Raw genomic sequence first — 20365 nt, 5'->3', positions numbered from 1 at the left:
TTCATCCATTTTTAGAACCAGTTTGATCCTTCTCGGGGTCATGGGGTTGCTGGAGCCAACCCAGCTACTATTGAGTGAAAGAAACACCCAGAACAGAACAGGTCACTAGTCTGTTGCAGGGCCACACACTGACATGCACACCTAGGGGCAATTTGGAGTAACCCATTAACCTATGAAGCATGTTTTTGGATTGTGGGAGGAAGCTGGAGTGCCTGCAGAAATCCCACACATGCACAAGGAGAACAGGCAAACTCCACACAGAAGGGTCCCAGCTGGGACTTGAACCAGGGCCTTCACCCTGTGAGGTGAGAGATCTAACCTTTATGCCATTGTGCAACCCCTTAGGTGTCAAATGAATTATTTTGAAAAGATTTATAATATGTATTCTGTCTAGGATACATTTTTTCCCATTTCCTGCATAGGAGGCCCATCATGTTATTCTAACTCAGAATTATTCTATTGCGTAATGCTCTTAAATGATACTGGTTAAAGATCTGAGTTCTTTGTGTTTTGGGGGAAAAGAGGAAGAATAAAGAATTATGCTTGAGATAATCTGCTCAGTTTAAAAGAACAGAATGTCAGGAACATGTCCCACGTTTTCAGGTAAACTTGTGGTCTCCTGAGCTCTGTCTAAATAGACAGCACACCAGACATCTCTAGCTGTAACTTGCAGAAGGAGAAAAATGCTCCCCATTTGCTACAGTCTTCAAATGATATGTTTGGGACTTTATGGATTGGTCAAGATGTTTAAGAAGCAGGTTGGAAAAAAGACAGAGTACTTTGTTGTTGTTATTTTGAAGGACAGAGACACCAGGCAACAATGGATTCAGTTTTGGTATTAACAGAAAGCTTTGTTTCATACCTTGTGAAAGTTGTTTTTTTGTTGCAGAACAACTTTAAGACTCTCTGATGAAAATTGTGTTCTTGGTGTTTCTAATATGTTCTTGTGGCATTTTTCTGATGATGGAGGACATAAATAAAGACAATTAAACTAAAAAAGGCAATATTGAGTTTGTCTTTATTCAAAACATTGTGAATCAGGAGCAGATGAAAGATTGCCATTGGAAAAAACATGTAGCTGGGACCTAGAAGCTACTACGGCAAGCCACAAGCTCCATTCTGATGCGTCCACTTGTAAACTAGATCCATGTATGTTTACGATTCCCCCCATCTGAGCTGCCACCTGGCTCAAAACTGTACGACTGCATAGCTCCAATATTGATCACTGTTTTTGTTGCATCGGAAGGGGGAAGGCTAACAGTCTTGCCCCTAGCTCAGAGGCGAATTTCTACTGAAACTATGTCCAACTCCTGATTTCAGTGGTGCTGTGGCAATATCAAAAACTATTTGTAGGGAAAGAAAATCAAACTATCTTTTAAATGTATATGTTTTTTAAACTAATACAAAATTACTGCTGGTTTAAAGGTAAATAGACTGAAAGCAGCCTCTTTACCATAAGCTGGATTGAGTGGCTAAGTCTTCAAACAAGTGATACGTTTCTCTATCTCCAGGCAAAAACACATCTTTATCACAGAGTTTTTTAGATGTCAAGCAAGCATCAAGTGTGTTGTTCTACTTTAATTGAAGTACAGGATGAGGAGCACGCCATCATAAACGCACAACAAAGCTGGAATGACAAAACTGCATCAAATGCATTCTTTAAAAAAACACGGTGATGGGAAAAACAAGATGCTTTTTAGTTGGGCCAAAGGAAGCAACAACTTAAGAGAAAAGCACAAACAAAGGAACCCATGTTTCCGTTCACTGGTGGCTCAAACAGAACTTTCAGTTGACACAACAAAGAATTTCCTCAGGCTGTGCGTTTCGAACACCGTAAATAAATACATCAGTGCCATGTCATCAGGGAAAGTACAGCACAGTAATCATTTCACTTGATTGATGCATTAGTGCTGTCAGGTCATTGTAGCCATCTTCAGAGTAAATTGTATGAAGCGATGTTTTGATAGACATACATTTCTTATTAAAAATCTTTTACATTTCCGACACATTTTTCTTTACATGTGTAATAAAACTTCAATTAGAATTCTGTTTTCACATGGCGAATGTGGAGCCACATCAGGAATGCTATTATATTAGTGGAATTAAATGAGATTTTTGTCACAGAGCTTATCTGTAAAGCAAGATAAGGTTTGTTTACAGTAAACATATCCCTATTATGTCATTTTTGTGCACAGTGTGGTTCCTCCCAAAAATGTTCACATTTTAATCACCCAGAGTAGTTCATACTGAACTTGGAAAATAAAACGTGTAGTATGCTCCTCCTTAAAAAGCATCAATCATCCATAGATTGCTCAAAAAGCTTCTGTAATTTTGAATATGTTGTTCATTTGCAATGGTAATTACATGTAAATCCAATAAATTGTTTCTGAAATATTCCATCTCACTATACTTCCCTTAAAGGAGAGGATCAGGCCTTCAGGTCCAATGAGTTTGAACTACCTTTTGTAAAACATATGTGCACGTGTTTGTGAACCTTGAATCCCAGCAGTGATTTCCTCCCCACAGACTCCTGAACACGTCAAGGGACATGACCTGTTTATTGGACTAAAAATGAGCCAGCTGTGCCAATTTAATAAAAATAGTCTCAAATATTTACACATGTAAAAAGACAAATCCATCCAGGGAACACTTGGGCCGAATCCGAATTCCTTCCCTACCCCCACGGCTTCTTCATAACCTTACATCTAGTCCTCTAAAGGGAGAGGTATGGAAAAATAAGTCGTTTTGTCGGAAATCCTTCACTGCTGACTGTATGGTGCACTATATAGTGCGTTTGCCATTTTGTAGAGCTGTCCGAATCTACAATTCCAAAATCGAGTGACCTGGAAATTTCCCAGAAGTCCCTGAAGAAGATTCAGCGTGCATCGATGCTCACTAGATCAGCGAATATAGACCACAATGCATTGCGTCTGAACAATTTTTGCCAAAAAAAATGAATGTATTTTTTTAAAAAAACATCAACATTTTTATCTTCCGAAGACAGGTGACTCATAAGTAATCATTACTAAACGCTCATATTAATTACATTTTAACTTTGTAAAATCGATGAAGTCATATCCGCCGTTTAAAAAAAATAATTAGTGAGCATGGTATTCGAATTGCTTTTAAAATCCAGGGCACTCGATAGTCCCAGGGCACTCGATAGTCCCGGACTATATAGTAGTTAGACGGTAGTGGAAAGATCTTCGAATTCGGACATGACTCCCACTTGGTGACGTCATGAATAATCGCCGGTCAGGCACGTCAGCACGGAGCTGCTAGTGCTCGGAAAAAACCCAACCACATCGGTTTGATAACTTTAAAAAGGTCATGCTAAAACAAAAAGTCATAACTTCCATTTAAATGTAAGCTTTCCTGCATCAAAGCATGAAAAACACTTCTCCACCGCAACACAGTACGGCGTGAAACACACGACATCTCTCCACTGTTAGGGTTAGCCCTTAAAAAAATTATTTCAGAAAACCCTACCCCCCCAAATGCCCCTACAATTGGAGGTATGGGGAGAAGCCATAGGGGAAGGGGAAGAATTCGGATTTGGCTTTAAGTTTATTTGTGAAGTTACACTAGCGTACAAATAAAGTAGCTGCAGACTCCTGCTCTGGAGCTTAATGGAAAAAACAAGTTTCCACTTGAGAGGAATTTCAGCCCACGGTGTGCATGTTTCCGTATCATATTTATAAGCGCACACACAAAACATTTATACTATTCCAAAAGTTTCAATAAGGGCTTACGTTTTTTCCACTTCATTATTCTCTTTCAAATGTACCTGTAAACATTTGAAGGTCATCTGTAATGTACTGGCAGCACCTTATAGCAATTAAGTCTTTTCAATGCTTAAGGCACTGAAGGCTCCTTATGGTAAGGACTGAAAGTAAATGTGATGGTGGAATGTTACAGTGAAAGCTGGCAATCGGGATAGAGAATGCATGGAGGACCTGAAGGGTCTTTGAAATAATAATGCAGCCTTTTGATAATAATAATGCAGCCTTTTGATGATGATTAATGATTTTAAAATGATAATCCTACTTGGTCATATACAGATGACCAACTAGGATTTACAATGTAATTTTTTTTATCCAATAAAAAATATATTGCAAAGTGGTGTTTGATCTCAGTAGCTAAGCAGGGTCAGGCATGGTTAGTCTTTGGATGGGAGACCAGCTAGGACTGTTTATAAAAGTTACAGCAACCACATGGGGACACTTTCCAGAGTTTCCATGTGGTGGTCCCAAGTCTTATTATTCATGATTGAATGACCCCAAAAGGTTTCAATTTAATAACCCTGTTAAATGTTTCTAAAAAAAAAACTTATTTACTGCCATCCATCTTCCCACTTGATCCCGTTTTGGAGTCACTGGGTTGCTGGAGCCTATCCCACGTACTGTTGGGCAAAGGCAGGATACACCCTGAACAGGCATCCAGTCCATTGCAGGGCCACACAGTCATACCATATGGATAGTTTAGAATGACAAATTAGCCTGTGAAGCATGTTTTTGGGAGGAAGACATAATATCCAGAGAAAGCCCACACATGTACAAGGAGAACATGCAAACTACACACAGAAAGGTCCCAGGTGGATTGAACCAGGGCCATCTCAGTCTTAGCTCAGGGCGCTAACCTCTGCACCACCACTTAGCTAAACTGCTTTACATTATACCTAAATTAGAAAATAATTCATTTCAAAGACTCAAAAAGGTAATTCCCTTTTCTGTTTATTTCATTTTCTCAGTTTCAACTCGTTTTAACAGCTGGATTTATTTAATTTTTTGTCTCCATTTAGCTGATTTTTATCAGATAATTTGTTTTTTTCTTGGTTTCTTTTTTCAAACCATAATGTGTCTTTTTGGTGTTTCTTTAACAGTAATACCTTCTTTCGGTGCAGGACTTGTTTCCCTGTTGACATGGCCGGCCCTCCCTATACGCGAATTACGCAGCCGCGTAGGGCCCCCGTCACCACCAGGGCCCCGAAGTGGCGACAAAAATAATATAAAAAAGACCCAAATCTGGCAACCCATTTCATAGAACCTCCGTACCAACGTGCGCTCTGAATGTTGTGCAAAAGAAAGTTGCCTGCACTTTGATGATCCCCCCTGTCAGCACACCTGAACCAATCTGGCAACCCAAATAATGACGTTACACCACTCTTAGCAACGATTGGTCAACATATTTGCATCTGAGCCTGGCACAGTGTGCATTTACGAGAGGAGTTTGTATCAATAAAGTTGGGGAAAAGAAAAAAACAAGCACATTTTGTCACGCTGATCAAAGCGACAACAAGAGAACTTCATGCCACAGAAAAAGATGAAGAACTTCAACACCAATCAAAAGGTAAGTTTGGAAGATGTTGGGGCCGTATTTTTTACATTATCCAGTCTTTCTGTGCAGCTGCGCAATTTTTACGTAAGATACTAATTGATCCGAGGTGAAGTTTCCACACATAACGACCCCGTTTGTCGTAATTTCCAATGGAAAACTCGAAACTAATTCTGATTCAGTTTCTTCTTCTGCTCTCAAAAAGTATCAAAAATATTGGAGGTTGTGCAGCGTCCACATCCCAAGATGATCCTGACTTCACTGAAGATGTCATCTCAGGTAATTTTAAAAGCATGTAAAGTAATTAAAAAAACAGTGTCTGCATAACCCCTTTTTCATAAACAGCAGCTGAAAAGTATGGTGCCCAAACTGTTCATAATTAAATTAATAAATATGATCTCATGCAAATACACAACCAATAAATCTCTTATTAATATATAAAAAGATCATGAAATTGTGAAAAACCTGTACACAGATTTTAAATGAGCCACTAAACTATTATTAGTATTCTGCTATAGATATTTTATTAACTTTATCATTGATAATTGTATAATAATAATTCTTGTTTTTTAGCTGCAGAAGAAACTCCTGTCACCACTTCTACTGTTGAAAGGGAAACATTTGACTGTTTTACTTTTCACTGTTTGCTTTTATTGAAGTTCTGTCTCTTATGTTCCAGAGAGGCGTGTATGGAAGAGGAGCAGACTGGATCCAAAATTCCACCTACCGGTACCTCAAATCCAGTTGGTCCAGATGAATGACCAACCACAGTCTCTGATCCAGTAAGAATGGATTTGGTGCAGAGAGGTCCTTTTCAGACTGAGAGACTCTGACTTTCCAGAATCCCCCTCATTGAGCTGTTGTGTTCTTTATGTTGGATTGTTTTATCGTTATTTGAGTTTCTATTAAGTTGCTGTTTTTAATAATTTGGAGTTTTGTGAATGTCATTTGTTGAGTGCCTATTGTTACATTAAAAATATATATCTATTTATATATACATTTGTCATTCTTTTTTTTCTTTGCATTTAAAATTTGTTTGGCACCACTTAATGTGCATCCAACATGCAGCTAATATACTGTATTCAACTCTTCGGCAGCAAAAATAATTCAAAAATGTATTAATAGACAGATCTCATTTATATTACAACAACAGTTGCGTTTTTTTGGTGCTGCTGACCAGTTAGAGGGCCCACAAATTAAATTTCGCTTAGGGCCCCCAGAAGACCAGGGCCGGCCCTGCCTGTTGATAACGACACTTTCTTACCAGCTTTAGTCAGCGTCTTCACAAGGTCTGCTTTAGCTTTTGTTTTGAGGTTAATTTGCACATTTCCACCCAAAACACGTTCATCTCTGGGACAAAGAGCCCGTCTTCATCCTGAGCGGTTTGATGGCTGGACATTTCCATGATGTTTATACTTGCGTACAATCATTTGAATAGATGAACATGGAACCTCAAAGCATCTGGAAATTACACCCAAGGAAGAACCAGCCCCACAAGTCTCTCCCTGATCTCTTGGCTGAATTCTTTTGATTATCTGAGGATTTTATGAAAGGAATCAGTGTATGTGAGGTGTCCTTTCACTAAATGCCATAGTCACGCCCTCACAGGTCCAGGCTGTCTGTGTTTTAAGATCGTGGACTGCTTGATATGGCGAAAATGTTCATGCACATCTAATGGCCACTTATGTATCACCTGCATACCTTGTGTGTGCAGCATTTGTGCATTGTCATTCAGGAGCCAGCATTGGCACCTTGTGACTGGAATGCTCTTTAAGGGCACCGTACAAAGGCATCCCCTGTACATGATGAGTATGTGTAACTTACATTATTCTTACCACACGCACCGCAATCATACCTTCCATTTTCATAACGTCCCTTAAAGTCCCACTTCAATCATCTTTTTATCTATTGCAAAAGCGTTCCCACTTGCACTCTCTCCCTAACTTACAGCCCCTCACAACCTCAAACGAACATTATTGGTGCAACAAAAATGGCGAGCAATATTGGAACTAAGGCTGCATGGTGGCACAGTGGTCACGGCAACAAGGCCCCCGTTTCAAGTCCCGGCTAAAACAGAACACCTGAAACAGAATACCAATGTGGAGTTTGCATGTTCTCCCCGTGCATGCGTGGGTTTTCTTCCGGGTGATTCCGGCTTCCTCTCACTGTCCAAAAACATGCTTCAAAGGTTAATTGGTTACTCTAAATTGTCCCTAGGTGAGAATGTGAGTGTGCATGGGTCTGTGATTGTGGCCCCGCGATAGACTCATGACCTGTCCAGGATGTCCCTTGCCTTCGCCCACAAGTGGCCAGGATAGGCTCCCTGTGACCCAAAAAGGGAAAAACGGTTAAAAAGATGAATGAATATTAGAGCCATCCAGCTACACAATTTTGAGCCAAATGGCAGATGGGATGAGAAAAACATAGACGTTAATGTATCTATTTGATGCATCAGATTGGAGTGGAGCAGGGAGCTTGCGTCCTGTCAATATTAGTTTTTCTGCCACAGCAATAAACATTTTGCAACGGAATCTTTTCATCTGCTCCTGCTTCACATCAATCTGAGTAAAGAAATACTCAGAATATTTCATCTTAGTTTTCTTTATATGTGTCCTTCATCGTGACACAAATTCTACAACATGTTAAAAACAACCCAAAAAAAAACATTTTCATTAGAGTGGCTCCTTAGGGTGGCTGCCCGAGCTTCAAGGGAACTGCAAGAGACACATGCATTCCTTTTAGAATCCAGCCCCTCCTCTCTGCAACCTTCCTCTGTCCAGATCAGTCAAAAAACCTGTGGTGTGCATGTGACTATAAGGCATAACACACATGTTGTCATTTCACCTATCAGGAGCTTACAAAGCCATGACATGATCATCTGGTCTTCCCCACATTATTTAAAGACATGATACTTTTTTACGTATGAAAACTTTTGACTTTACAGAAAGTTATATAAAATTATCTAAGACTCGTTCTCCCTCGTTATCGGTGCTACTTGGCAAAGCAAAATGATTTTGATAACCCCAATCCACCTGAGTTGTCTGCAGACCATGACGTAAAAAGGTTTTTAAATGTGTCTTTTTGCAGTGCATGTATTTCAATTGGAAGTTTGTCACCAACTGACCACAATCTTTCAGACTTTCATTGCTGCTCCCCAAAGGAACAAAACATTTTCAAACTTTTCTTTTGTTAGAGTAACAAAAGAAAAGTCGAGAATAAAAAGAAGAAAAAAAGAGAAATAGAATAGAAGCTGTCTGTCAGACCTACTGTGGTTCACAAGTCCAGCAGGGCTCTAAGATCTGCAGAAAGGAATACGCTGGTTAAACCTTGAATCAACATTAAACAGAATAAAACTGAGTAAACCAGCCTCCTGAAGGTCTAATCTTAATCTAATCTTTGCTCTGATTAAAATTGTGTTATTGGTGTTCTTAACATGTTCTTCTGGAATATTTCTGATGAAGTAGGAGATACATAAAGAAAATTGAGCTCAAAATTATTTATTCAAAACATAGTGACATAGAAGCTAAAAAGGCAAGCCTCTAGCTCCCTGCTCCGCTCCAGTCTGATACATCCACTTGCAGACCAACAGATCCATGAATGTCTTTGTTTTCCTCGTCTGAGCTGGCATCTGGCTCCAAACTGTACAGCTGGATAGCTCCGATATTGCTCGTTGTTTTTGTTGCACCGCTAATGTTAGGTAGCGGTTGTGAGGGGCTGTAAGATAGAGGGAGAGAGTGTGAACAATGCAATGATGGAAAGCGGGGGCAGGCTTACTCCACGCCGACTGTACTTCCCTCAACTTAAAGGTAAATTTCTGATGACCTAACGCCGCTCTGTGGAAACTACGTCCTAGTAAATGACACAGGTTTTTTTATTTCTGTTAAAAACAGTAGAAACATAATTTAAAGACTTCTGAAAATGCTTCTAAAATAGATAAAAAGATGATTGGAATGGGACTTTGAGAATATTGCACTGTTAAGTGCTTTTCTTTTTATATTTTATTTTAATGTTGCCAACGATTTGTACGTCTCTTTAAAACACTTTGATTTTCCTTTGTGTATCAAATCTGCTATTTATTTCAAGCTGCCTTGCCTAAGACATCACATTCAGCAGAGCAGGTCATTAAAATGTGTTCAAGGCGCTCACAGTAGGAGCAGATTATTACAGCAGGAAGAAGTTCTAAAAATGAGCACAATTTCTCATGGGAGGCTCTATGGGAATCCAATAGAATGTTGTTTACTCTATATAAGTTTAGGTTGTTTGTATGAGTACATTTAACTTCTTTTTACCCTTAAAAGAGAAGGACCAAAAGAAAGTTTCTGGTTTTGAGTAAGAATTAAAAAACAAACACATCAAAACTAGACACAAGAAATTTTATTCAGAGAAAACAAGTTGAAATTGCCGTTGTGGGATGAACAAAGTGACTGTAAAATACAATAAATTCTTTATTGAACCTCATGATAACCATACAAATGTTGACTAATATTCAGATAGCATGATCTAAATGACACGATTAAATAGAATTGGACAAAGTCAAGTGTGAAAATGCTTTAGATGTCATTACTGATAGACACCAATCAATTCTTGCTATTAAACTACAGTTAAATGACCTTTTTTGTTGTCATTTTTTAGTATCAGTTTAAAAGCTAGCTATGAATAATACTGACAGTGATTTCTTTGAAAAGGCAGGCCCTTCTTCATCTTTTCTTCATGTGGTTGTGGAGGGATTTATCAAAAACAGCCAAGAAGAAGTCTGCATCTTCCATCGTGATGCACATTGGAGGTTTGATGCGGAAGATCTTAGGCAAAAGGAAGAAAGAAAGAAAAATCAGATAATTAGAAGTAAAACCAAATGCCAAAGTAACACAAGATAGTGATGTGACTTGTAAAAAATGTAACACTAATGAAAATGATATTTGAAATGGTTTGATGCTATATTGCAAAAATAATGCATTGAAAATGTGTATTATAAGGTTTTTATCCCCACATACTTACTACACAGTTGAGATGCACTTTTTCATTGATGAACATGTAATGTATATTCACAAAGAGCCCAGAGGAGACACCTTTATGTTTATCAGACAGGCCATCAAGGCCATTTCACTGTGCTCTAATAAATCACTTGCTGGCTACTTATTCAAAGCTTTCTTTAAGAAAAATCATTTTCACTTCATTACCTTCATTTTCTAAAGCAAGAATTACAAGATTGACAGTGGGACAGTTCTTTTAAAGATAACTGGCAACAGCATTTTATAATTTGCCGATACAACAAAAATGGTGCGTACGCTGGTGATTGAATGTGCTGAAAAGATGATTTCTATACACACATTGGTGAGATGTTCTCCTGCTAGAATTATCTGATTGCTAAAAGCTTTTAGAGTATGTTATCCTACGACTGTATTCTGCAGGAATTTCTGTTTCTAAACTAAATTAAAATCCTCAAACATGCAAGCCTCTGTGGTGGTAAAGCTCTTTTGCTAGAAGTGTGCTCTTACCTTTTTAGATCATAAAGTGGAAGGAGTATTTAATGCCTTGCTGATTTTGTAAGTTTGCCCCCCCCAAAAAAGAAACTCATCCTAATGGTAAAATGCAATACCAATACTGGGAATTGCTAAAGGAAAAAAACTGCAATAAGTTAAAAACAATGTTCCTATAATTGTGCTATCCTAGGCACTTTAACATTGGGAGTTGGGTCATCTAGACCCACTAGACAGTGCTCTGAACCTTTTTTCTTCAATGATTTGTGATCTTCACTGGTGTCCATGGATTACATGAAATCTTTCCACCTTTATCCACCTTTGTCATGGTAGGGAGAACATGTCAAAGTATGGGTGGGGTCATCTAAGATAGCACAAGGGTTAAAGGGGATGAATGAGTTCAACAAGCTGTATTGTCCAATAGGTGGCGCTGCAACTGGTTTCAAGACCTTTAGCTAACAACACCTGTACTAGCAACAGCTGGAGAATGATTGAAAACAGCATGCTTTCAGGAATCACATGCAATTCCTTCAAATGAACTGCAGTTCTTCTTTGATGGTATTTTCATACGGTGGTATTCTATTATTCTCCACATAATCCGACGGTATTGTTAAACTCCTGAAAATGGTTTATTTTAACCAATTTTAACCAATACGTCTTGCAAAGCAAAAAAAATCGGACTTAAACTATTGAGGCCAGACAGTGAGTGCTGTTACCTGTCCATAAAGTCCTCCTTTGCCAATAAGAACTCCCATATCTTTGACATCTTCAAAGATCTCAGCCATCTCCCCCAAAGGCAGCGGCGTCCTGCTGGTCTGCAGGTGACAGAGCAAAATAAGGCTGGATGGGTTATTAATGCAGGAAAATTGGAAGTGCTGTTGTATACAATGCAGCATGTGCGCTATAAATCTAAACAAGGCCTGGAAAAAGTATTACACGTCACAAAACCTCTTTTACAAATTCAACCTAAGTTAAGTTTTGATTGTAAATACAAATTCAACAATAGTGTTCAAAAGTGAAACTGAAATGGATAAAATAAGTAAATTTCCCACACAATTTTTATGCTTTTTTACGTTATTGTTAGTGAGTATTCAAGTTTTGCCACATTTCAGATTTTATTCATGATACTTATTCAATAAATGGATTCACAGTGAAATTTATGATCTTTTTTTTAATGATAGTATTTATTTTCATCCAAGATCTGGTGAAACTCAGACCACCTTCATTCATAAACAAAAGCAAATTTGACAGGAAATGTTATCCCAAATAAATAAAATATATTTAAAAATGTGTTTATTGCAATTGAATGTAAGTAAGTAAGTAAAGGTTTATTTCTAGAGAATTTTTCTCAGGAGGAAAATCACAAAGTGCTTCACAGCAGTCAAAACACAAAATTACTACCAATCATCATGCACGTATGGAAGTAACACACTCAGGCTGATGAGTAGGGGGTTAAAAGGTCAGCAGTGTACGCAGGAGTTTTTTCATGCAAGGCTCTAAAGTGTTCAGTCCAAATCTAAAATATCTGTAGAACCATAGATAAAGACATAAAGAAACCTTTTTCTGACAAATGAGTCATCCACTTGCTTCTGACGGCATTCACATTAGTTTAGATTTTGTTGTCTCTTTATTGAAAACAGAAATAATTGCTGGTTTCAAAATAATTTTTGTTAACTTCCAATACCTTGACCTTTTAATCCATTTTAAAACTGTTACCATTGGTCTTTTAGTTCTGAAAATAGGGTTCTTAGGCAAAATCCCCCATCTGTTTACCCTCCCACTGCCTTACAGCCCCTCACAACCCCAACCTAGGTGCAACAAAATCAAGAGAATTATTGTAGTTATCTAGGAAAACAACTATGCCAGCTCAGACGAGGAAAACATGGACGTACGTGGATCTAGTCGTCTACAAGTGGATGCATCAGAATGGAGTGGAACCGTGAGCTTGTGGTCACCCAACATATTTCCTACGTCACAAGTATGAACGTTTTCAATCATGTTTTTCGTCTGAACCCTGACTTTCAATGAACTGAATAAAAAAATACTCAGAAATGCAATTTTAAGCTGATTTTCTTTATGTATGTCATATATCATGAAAGAAAACGTGTTTAAAACACCAAAACCCTTTTTTTTAATTACAGAGGGTCTTTAAGAAGCAACAACAAATAAAACCAGAAAGTAAGCCGTCTCCAAGCAACTGTCCTATTATTTCATTTTCTGCTTCCTCACTTTTCCAGTCTTTATTTAGACACAACAGATCTTCAGATAGAGAACATCTGACGCATGTGTGTTTGTTTTGTGCAGATTTACAGCTGGCCACTAATGTTGTGGCCCATAGTTAAATGGGCCACAGCTGACCCATGTCCCACGGAGGCTTGGTGCATCTGCACACGCTACACAAACACGTGCAGTGAGGGATTCCTTCTGTTCAACGCTCAGTACCTTGTCTGTGACCATTTCCACCCCGATCATCAGGCCTTTTCCACGAACATCCCCGATGATCTCGTACTTGTCTCTCAGCTTCGCCAGCTCCTTCAATAGATATGTTCCCACATCCAGACTCACCTTCTGCGTTTTGTCTTCTTGAATGGTCTGGAAAAGACACATCAGTTGAACAACAACCCTCAAGTCCTCAATTTCATGGATGTGTCAAAACATACGCCTTCTCTTTTACCAGTTAAAGAACTTGTGCATAAAAAAAAGCCGTCTTACATCAAGCACGGATGAAGCCATTGCACAAGCCACAGGATTCCCTCCAAAGGTGTTGAAATGTACTCCCCTGGCAAATGAGGCTGCAATTTCTGGAAACATTTTAATGAAGAAGTTCACACCTTCAGTCACATTTTATTTTAAACAGTATGGAAAGAGACGAAGAGAAAGTAAAGCGTCCCTGTTGTTTTTTTTTAAGTGCAAGTCAAACATTTTCAGGGAAAAATGTCGAAATTTCTCCCGAAAGCTCCAGGGCTTCAAGTATTTACAGTTTAATTATTGACAGAACACCATAGCAACTAGTTACCTCTGCAAATTACACAAGGAGAAACCTGATACTGTGCCGACTGCCACAAATAAACGAACTTTTCCAGGAGCATGAAACTACTCCTACCTGGCAATCAACACCCTGGACGACACGGATTCAAAAGGCGACGTTCGAATCAATAAGATGTGATGCTGGGGTTCAAGACAGCCCATCCAATCAGTTCTGATTTATTTTCTTAAGACATGATTAAATTCAATACAAGTTTTGCAGCTCTAAAGGAGCATGTGCACAGCGGTCTGGTAGCAAGAACCTTTGATGAACCTTTGTTTTACTTTTATCTCCTATGATCGTTGCACTGTAATTTCCTCAAATGACTTCCAAGGAACTGTTGCTCTTCATCATCAATGTTCCTCTGACATTGACATCAGTTGCTTTTGCTTTCACATCTTAAGGAATGTTTGTTGTTACAACACCAGTACCTGGTGTTGTAACAACAGCTCCCATGGGGAATCCATTGCCGATCCCTTTTGCCATCGTCACCATATCGGGAATAATGTCATGGCCCTGAAAACCCCAGAAGTGACTTCCTGTTCGCCCAAATCCTGTTTGGACCTGAAAAATACAGCACATGGGTTCATGAAAGTTCTACAAAATGGTCTTCCTCTAACTGCAGGATTAACAAGGAGATATCAGCAAATACATGCAGAATCACTCACATTAAAGCACTCTCTGCTTTTTTACTACAATGTGTTCATATTAACCTTATATACCTCATTTTATATAAAACGTATGTGTTGTGTGTTCAAGAACGCGCTGAATGTGGGTTATGGATGCAATTTGAACATATGGCGTTCACACAGGTCTGTTCAGTTGCCGTGCCGATTTTTTATTGGAAGCGTTTTCAAGCCCAGTGTGAAAGAAGCATGACATAATTATCTTCATTTTTTTCATCAGAAACTGGTGTTTTACACTAAAATCCACCTTTATGCTTTCAAATTGAATTTCCAGAAGACAAAAAAAAATCTATTTTCATCCTAAAGAGAACACAGCTGCAAGCTGAGGCACAGTAAAGATAAGGAAATGCAGCACACAGGTGGAAAACAGCATCTAGTTCATTGAGAAACACTTGAACAACCCAATAAGTGGCCCTGGTCTGAGTGGCCCTGCATGGCATAGGATGCATTAGGAGAAAATAACTCCTCCTGCTTGTCATGCATCTGTAATTCTACTTAAACATTTTCAGTGGACAAATAGATGCATGACAGTGCACATCTGACCTCATCAGCAATGCAGATCCCTCCTCTCTCCCTTACAAGTCTGTAAGCTTCTTTGAGAAAGTCCTTGGGGTACTGCACCGCTCCTCCAACTCCCTGTGTAAAAACAGACATACACACTCTTATTATGTGGAAAAAAGAAGTAAAATAGATGATGGAATAAATGTATTTAGTTTTATTTCAATATTTGTTAATGGACTAAAACAATTAGTTGTTGTGATACTCCATAATATGCAAAACCTGAATAGGCTCTGCAAAGAAACCAGCAATTCTAGTTGGGACACTCGTAGCCAATGTCTCCCTGAGCTGCTCGATATAATGCTCATTCGCCTTGCAATGACCTGTGACACAGGGACAAGTCAGTTAGCGCACATCTGCAGATTCTAATGTCAATATGCAAATGAGAAATCCTGACAATGTGCATCACATTAGTTAATATACCACAGTTCTGAGATTGTTTAATATAGCTGTCATTTCTGGCTTTAGGATTTAGAAACCAAAGAATTTTCCTATAATTTACCATTGGAGATTATTAACACTTTTATCTACTAAATTGATAAAAAATAATGCATTTTTAAGGACAAAAATTACATAAATAAATAAATACTAACATTACGTGCCTTTCAGATGCATTTGAAGGTAAGAGATCCATTCTACCTAAAAAGCAGCACTTGACACAAAACTGCTCAGACTGTAGCCTACTCTATGTGTTTTTAAGCTGTTTGCAAGAAGGTTTACAAAACTGCTATTACCATCACAACTTAAATAATTATTTTACTATCTATTTACTGTCCTTGGCACAAATCTGTTCACTGATGCTTTCTTTCTGTTACCTTGAGCACAGCTACAATCTCTGATTGTCTGAACTGGAGAGTCCCTGCAGTTGCTTCCTCCCCACGGACCTCTGAACACATCGGGACACATGGTCTGTTGATCGAGCAGAAACAAGTCAAATGGAATCATTTGACACAGATCTTTTTTTTCTTTCTCAATTAAATAAATGAATGCAAGAAAAACACTGACTATAATTTTTTAAATCATGGCTAATGAATGTAAGAGGCTGACAGAACATGAAAGTGTTTGGAGCGACAGTTGTTTATTCCACCTTTCATTAAGATTTCTTGTTTTGCCAGACAAGTATGAGCTTTTAATCATACCTGGATGAATATTTAAAGCACCAAATATAAAAAAAAGCTTTAAAAGGTTCACTTAAACACCCAGTTTTATCCACCTGCTGTGGATTTTTGGTGCAACAAAATCCTGACAAAAACACAAGTAAAACCAAAATGTGTACATACTTTGCAGTTTGTACACTTGCTTTAAAACTCTTTGCAACTTTTATTTCTTTTTTATAATATAATGCTAATGGGGTCAAATAAAGATCAGCCAAATGTGATTGAAAAACCAGATTGTAAAAAAGGAAAAGTTTTAAACTTGAAATAAATAATACAAATTTGAAAAAAATAATTGAAAACGAATTTAAAAAAAACACCTTAAACCCAAAAGTGTTACTAAATGAGAAATATTGTTTATTTGTACCAACTGTAGTTTAGTATTTTTTAACTTTTTCGTCTGATGTGGCGTACAGTAGAGATAATGTTCTTCCAAAGTTCGGTAGATCAGCGGAGGGATGACACAGGCGGTGACAACAGATTTTGTTCAGGAGCAGAAATGACGACCCTGTAACCTCTTTCACCCGATGGGAGTCACATCCCAGTAGCCAATGAGCTCAAAGCCCCACCACATATTCAATTGGCTCTATGCTGAAGTGAAAATTCTGAATTGACACTGTAAATATAGGACTGGAAGTGAAGTGGGAGAGAAACAAAAATTACAGTTGAAAATACAGAGGAACTTTTTTTTTCATTTGGTAAAACCATTTATAGTTTTTTTTTTAAATTAAAGTCTCCAGTTTTTTTCTTCAAATATTTAACGTAAATTGTCACATTTTCTTCAAATTTACAATGTCCATTTTTCAAATTGACCTCTTTTATTCACTTTAAGCTGATTCAGATTTGATCCATAAACGCCCACTTTGATGTCCATTTTCCTTACTTCTATTTATTTCAAAATAAAAGACCAATGCGTTTTTTACTATTGCAGTTTAGTACGTACATTTGTGCACCCTAATCCACTGGCAACGGGGTATTTATATGCAGCATTGGAGGTGAGACCCAAAGTCTGTGGGCCTCCACCATGATATGAACCCCTGGAAGATATTCAAAAAGACATTTTTTTAAAATTATAACACACTAAACCTTCTGTTCCTAATCAGAGCTTTTGTTTTTAAAAAACGTTGTAAAGAAAATGTGCATTTAATCTTTAAACTCTGTAAGCATAGTAACGTGTCAAAAGAGCAATTTATTTTTGCCTTTTATACATGTAAATAGAAAAAACCGGAGCAACTGAATTAAAATAGAAAAGCTTAGACCTGAAAGTGATAATATCATAATTGCCTGTGTGGAGCCGGGCCATCAGCATTGCGAGGTCATTAGCTTCAGAGCCACTGTTGGTCAGATAGATCACCTGTGCAAGGGTTAGAGAGCAGAACACGTCTTCTTTACTGCCCACATACTCATCCAGGGATCCACTCTTGGGTAATCTCAAAATCCTCCACCATACCTTTAGGGGATCTGGCAAGTAGGAGGCGAGTTTCTCACAATACTCATGAAGAGTTGGGTAGATGTAGATATTTGTGGTGTGCCAAAGCTTTTTCAGCTGCTGCTCCGCAGCGGTTAGAACTTTTCTGTGGACGGGAAAAGTTTCAAAACATAAATGAACATGTAGGTTGCATTGTTGTCGGTTAATGACTTGGTAATCAACGTTTTATTACGGGTGGCAGTGGCCCACGCTGACCGTTGCCACACCAGCAAACAGGTCTAGATATCGGCTCCCGTCCACATCCCACAGCCACTGCATGTAGCCCTGGTGAATGAACACCGGCTTCTTATAATAAGTGACTTTTAGGGTCATGGGGTTGCAGTTCTGCCTGCGGATGTCCAACATTCGCTCCTTTGACATCCCCTGCACACAAAAAAAGGATTCAAATACAAACAGATGCAGGGTTAAGTGAAAGACGTTTTATCTTTCCATCAGATAAACATTATTTCTATTATTTATATGCACTTAGTAACATCCCGAGCAAAAGCCAAAAGATGCACTGACGCTACTATGTTTTGGTTCCCAGGAGTTTTCCTCAGCCCCTTTTGTTTCTCTGCATGAAAGAGATCTCCACCAAAAAAAGAAAACCTTAACCTTTTAAAATTCTGCTTTAGTCATTGCATGATCTTCTGAAAATGTAATTGTTTAACTTGTTATGTTAAACTGAAAGACCAACGTGAAGAAAGGTTTTGCAACTGACAACAAGGCAGTGAAGGCAGCGTTTTATCTGCAGTTCAAATGTACAAAGAATACAACACAACCTTTTATTTAAGAACATTAACAGTTTTTTGAGTGGGTCAGGATGAAGAGATTTTGAAAAGCTTAGTCATAATTTGCTCCAAAGACACTTGAATCTCTTGAGGTGCAGAAATCCCATTTGCATTAGTTACCAGCAACTGTTTAGTTGATTGCTGCTGGAGCAGCACAGCAAGCGATGACGACAATTCCAACAAGAGGTGAGGAGCGGTCAACCAGAGCAGTTGTCTTGTAAACTGTACCTTGGACCTCACAGGAAAAGCACGAGCTGTAGAATCACTTTACCTTATATTCCTCTGGATTAAAACTGCACGAGGGCATCTCGGGTATATCTGGGATGGTGTATTTGTTGTCTTCCTTCTGGCACAATGCACCTATGAAATCAGAAATGGAGGAGAAAATTACATAAGGACTTTAGCAAGGATTTGGCTATTTCTGCACAAGTTAAATCCAACATGTTAGCTAAATGCAAACGGTTAATAAATGTGGATCAGGTTTCAGATTCTGCAGCACATTATACATCCTGTGTAGACTTATTTCTAAAATCTTGCAGCTTTTTCCTTAAATAACACTCAGTCAGAGGGGATACAGACACAGGATGATGGCATAAAACAATTTTTAATTTTGGAAAAAGCTTTTAAATCTTTAGCTAGAATTTTTTTAGACATAACAAGACATGTCTATAAAACATATTTTGATCGCTTATTCAATTGTTAGTTTGCTCATTTTAAGCTTTGCAGTCTGCTGGCATTCACCATCAAGTCCTAGAAACCCTTCAAACATTTGGTTTAATAACACGACAAAAAAAAGGAACAATCAAATCCATTGATCTTGTTATTTTGTTTTAATTTGTATTGAAATATTTTATTTTTGAACTGCAAGAAAACATGGAAATATACATTTTTTCCTATGTATGCGCTGTCACTATTTGTAAGCAAAAAGTAGTACACTTGAAGTTTATCTTATGAAGTCTACTTGTGTATAATTATAATTTTAGCCAGTGTACTACAGTATAGACGTACGTGTAAGTGTAGTGCGGGATGTACACTAACTAAATATTTCTTCTTCAAAAATTGGAACATTTACAGTATAAAGATAGTACATAAAAAGTAAACTTAAAGTATACTGCCTAATTTTTAGGGTAAACTACTTGTAGTACACTTAAGACTACTTTTGCCTAAGAGGTTTTATGTTACTATTATTATTTTTTTAACGTTAATCTTTATGTGTGTGTGTGTGTGTACGAAAAGACTGCACATTAGTCAAAATTAACCGTGTTTTGCTAATTATTAAAAACATTTAGCTAAAAACTGAACAGGTATATATCCTGTTCTCCTCAATTTAATGTGGAAATAGCAAAGGTTTGTTTTTAACGGTAGTTCCAAACTGGTCAGGGCTGGATTTGGTTCGTGGTGACTAGTCACTTACCATTTAAATGGAGCTTGGCCAGACTTGGATACGTGCATTTTTTTCCTGTTAAAAATGCCCATCGAAAACTTACAGGGAAAACAACTTTGTGCATGTTGAACAAGCACGAAAGAAAAGACACACAATTCTACCACTTTTCCTTGCGTTCCAAAACTCAGCAAGTGAAGGTACAAAAGTTTATCCTTTCTTTCTTGCAGTTTTTTTTTTTTTTTTGCTTCTGAAAATTGACATTTGTGGGAGGATGGAAGCCTGATAATCCTGATTGCTTTAGAATCCAGCTCCTCCCCCGTGACGTCACAAGTCACATGTCCACATGTGTGCATGCGCATTGCGCAAACTTGGCACTGCACCGTTGACATGTTTTGTACGGTCACGTTTGGAAAAATATTGCATTATCTAAACAAGAAATAGTGTTTTTTATTCAAATGAAACATTTATAAAGAACATATTCATAATTT

General features: G+C 38.0%; 1 protein-coding gene and 1 long non-coding RNA gene across 2 annotated transcripts; one reads left to right on the top strand and one right to left on the bottom strand.

Moving 5' to 3' along the window:
• The first annotated feature begins 5212 nt into the window (after positions 1-5212).
• LOC105355219 (uncharacterized) lies at positions 5213-6213 on the top strand. Its single transcript, XR_909689.4, has 3 exons — positions 5213-5349; positions 5540-5613; positions 6014-6213. It is a non-coding gene; the product is annotated as an uncharacterized LOC105355219 (long non-coding RNA).
• A 3480-nt stretch (positions 6214-9693) lies between these two features.
• Positions 9694-20231, bottom strand: agxt2 (alanine--glyoxylate aminotransferase 2). Its single transcript, XM_023960572.2, has 14 exons — positions 19908-20231; positions 18765-18853; positions 17896-18086; positions 17685-17808; positions 17494-17588; positions 17178-17271; positions 15896-15989; positions 15303-15403; positions 15066-15158; positions 14268-14400; positions 13524-13612; positions 13254-13403; positions 11528-11626; positions 9694-10133 (listed from the first exon to the last, which is right to left on the bottom strand). The coding sequence occupies exons 1-14, from the start codon at positions 19999-20001 to the stop codon at positions 10032-10034; spliced, it is 1548 nt and encodes a 515-aa protein (XP_023816340.1). The 5' UTR covers positions 20002-20231; the 3' UTR covers positions 9694-10031.
• Between the last annotated feature and the right edge of the window lie 134 nt (positions 20232-20365).

The sequence above is a fragment of the Oryzias latipes genome, chromosome 12 (assembly GCF_053564925.1).
Source record: "Oryzias latipes strain Hd-rR chromosome 12, Olatipes_Hd-rR_3.1".
In the NCBI taxonomy this organism is placed as follows: domain Eukaryota; kingdom Metazoa; phylum Chordata; class Actinopteri; order Beloniformes; family Adrianichthyidae; genus Oryzias; species Oryzias latipes.
The sequence above is the reverse complement of the archived record's forward strand: the minus strand, read 5'-3'. Positions and strand labels throughout refer to the sequence as shown.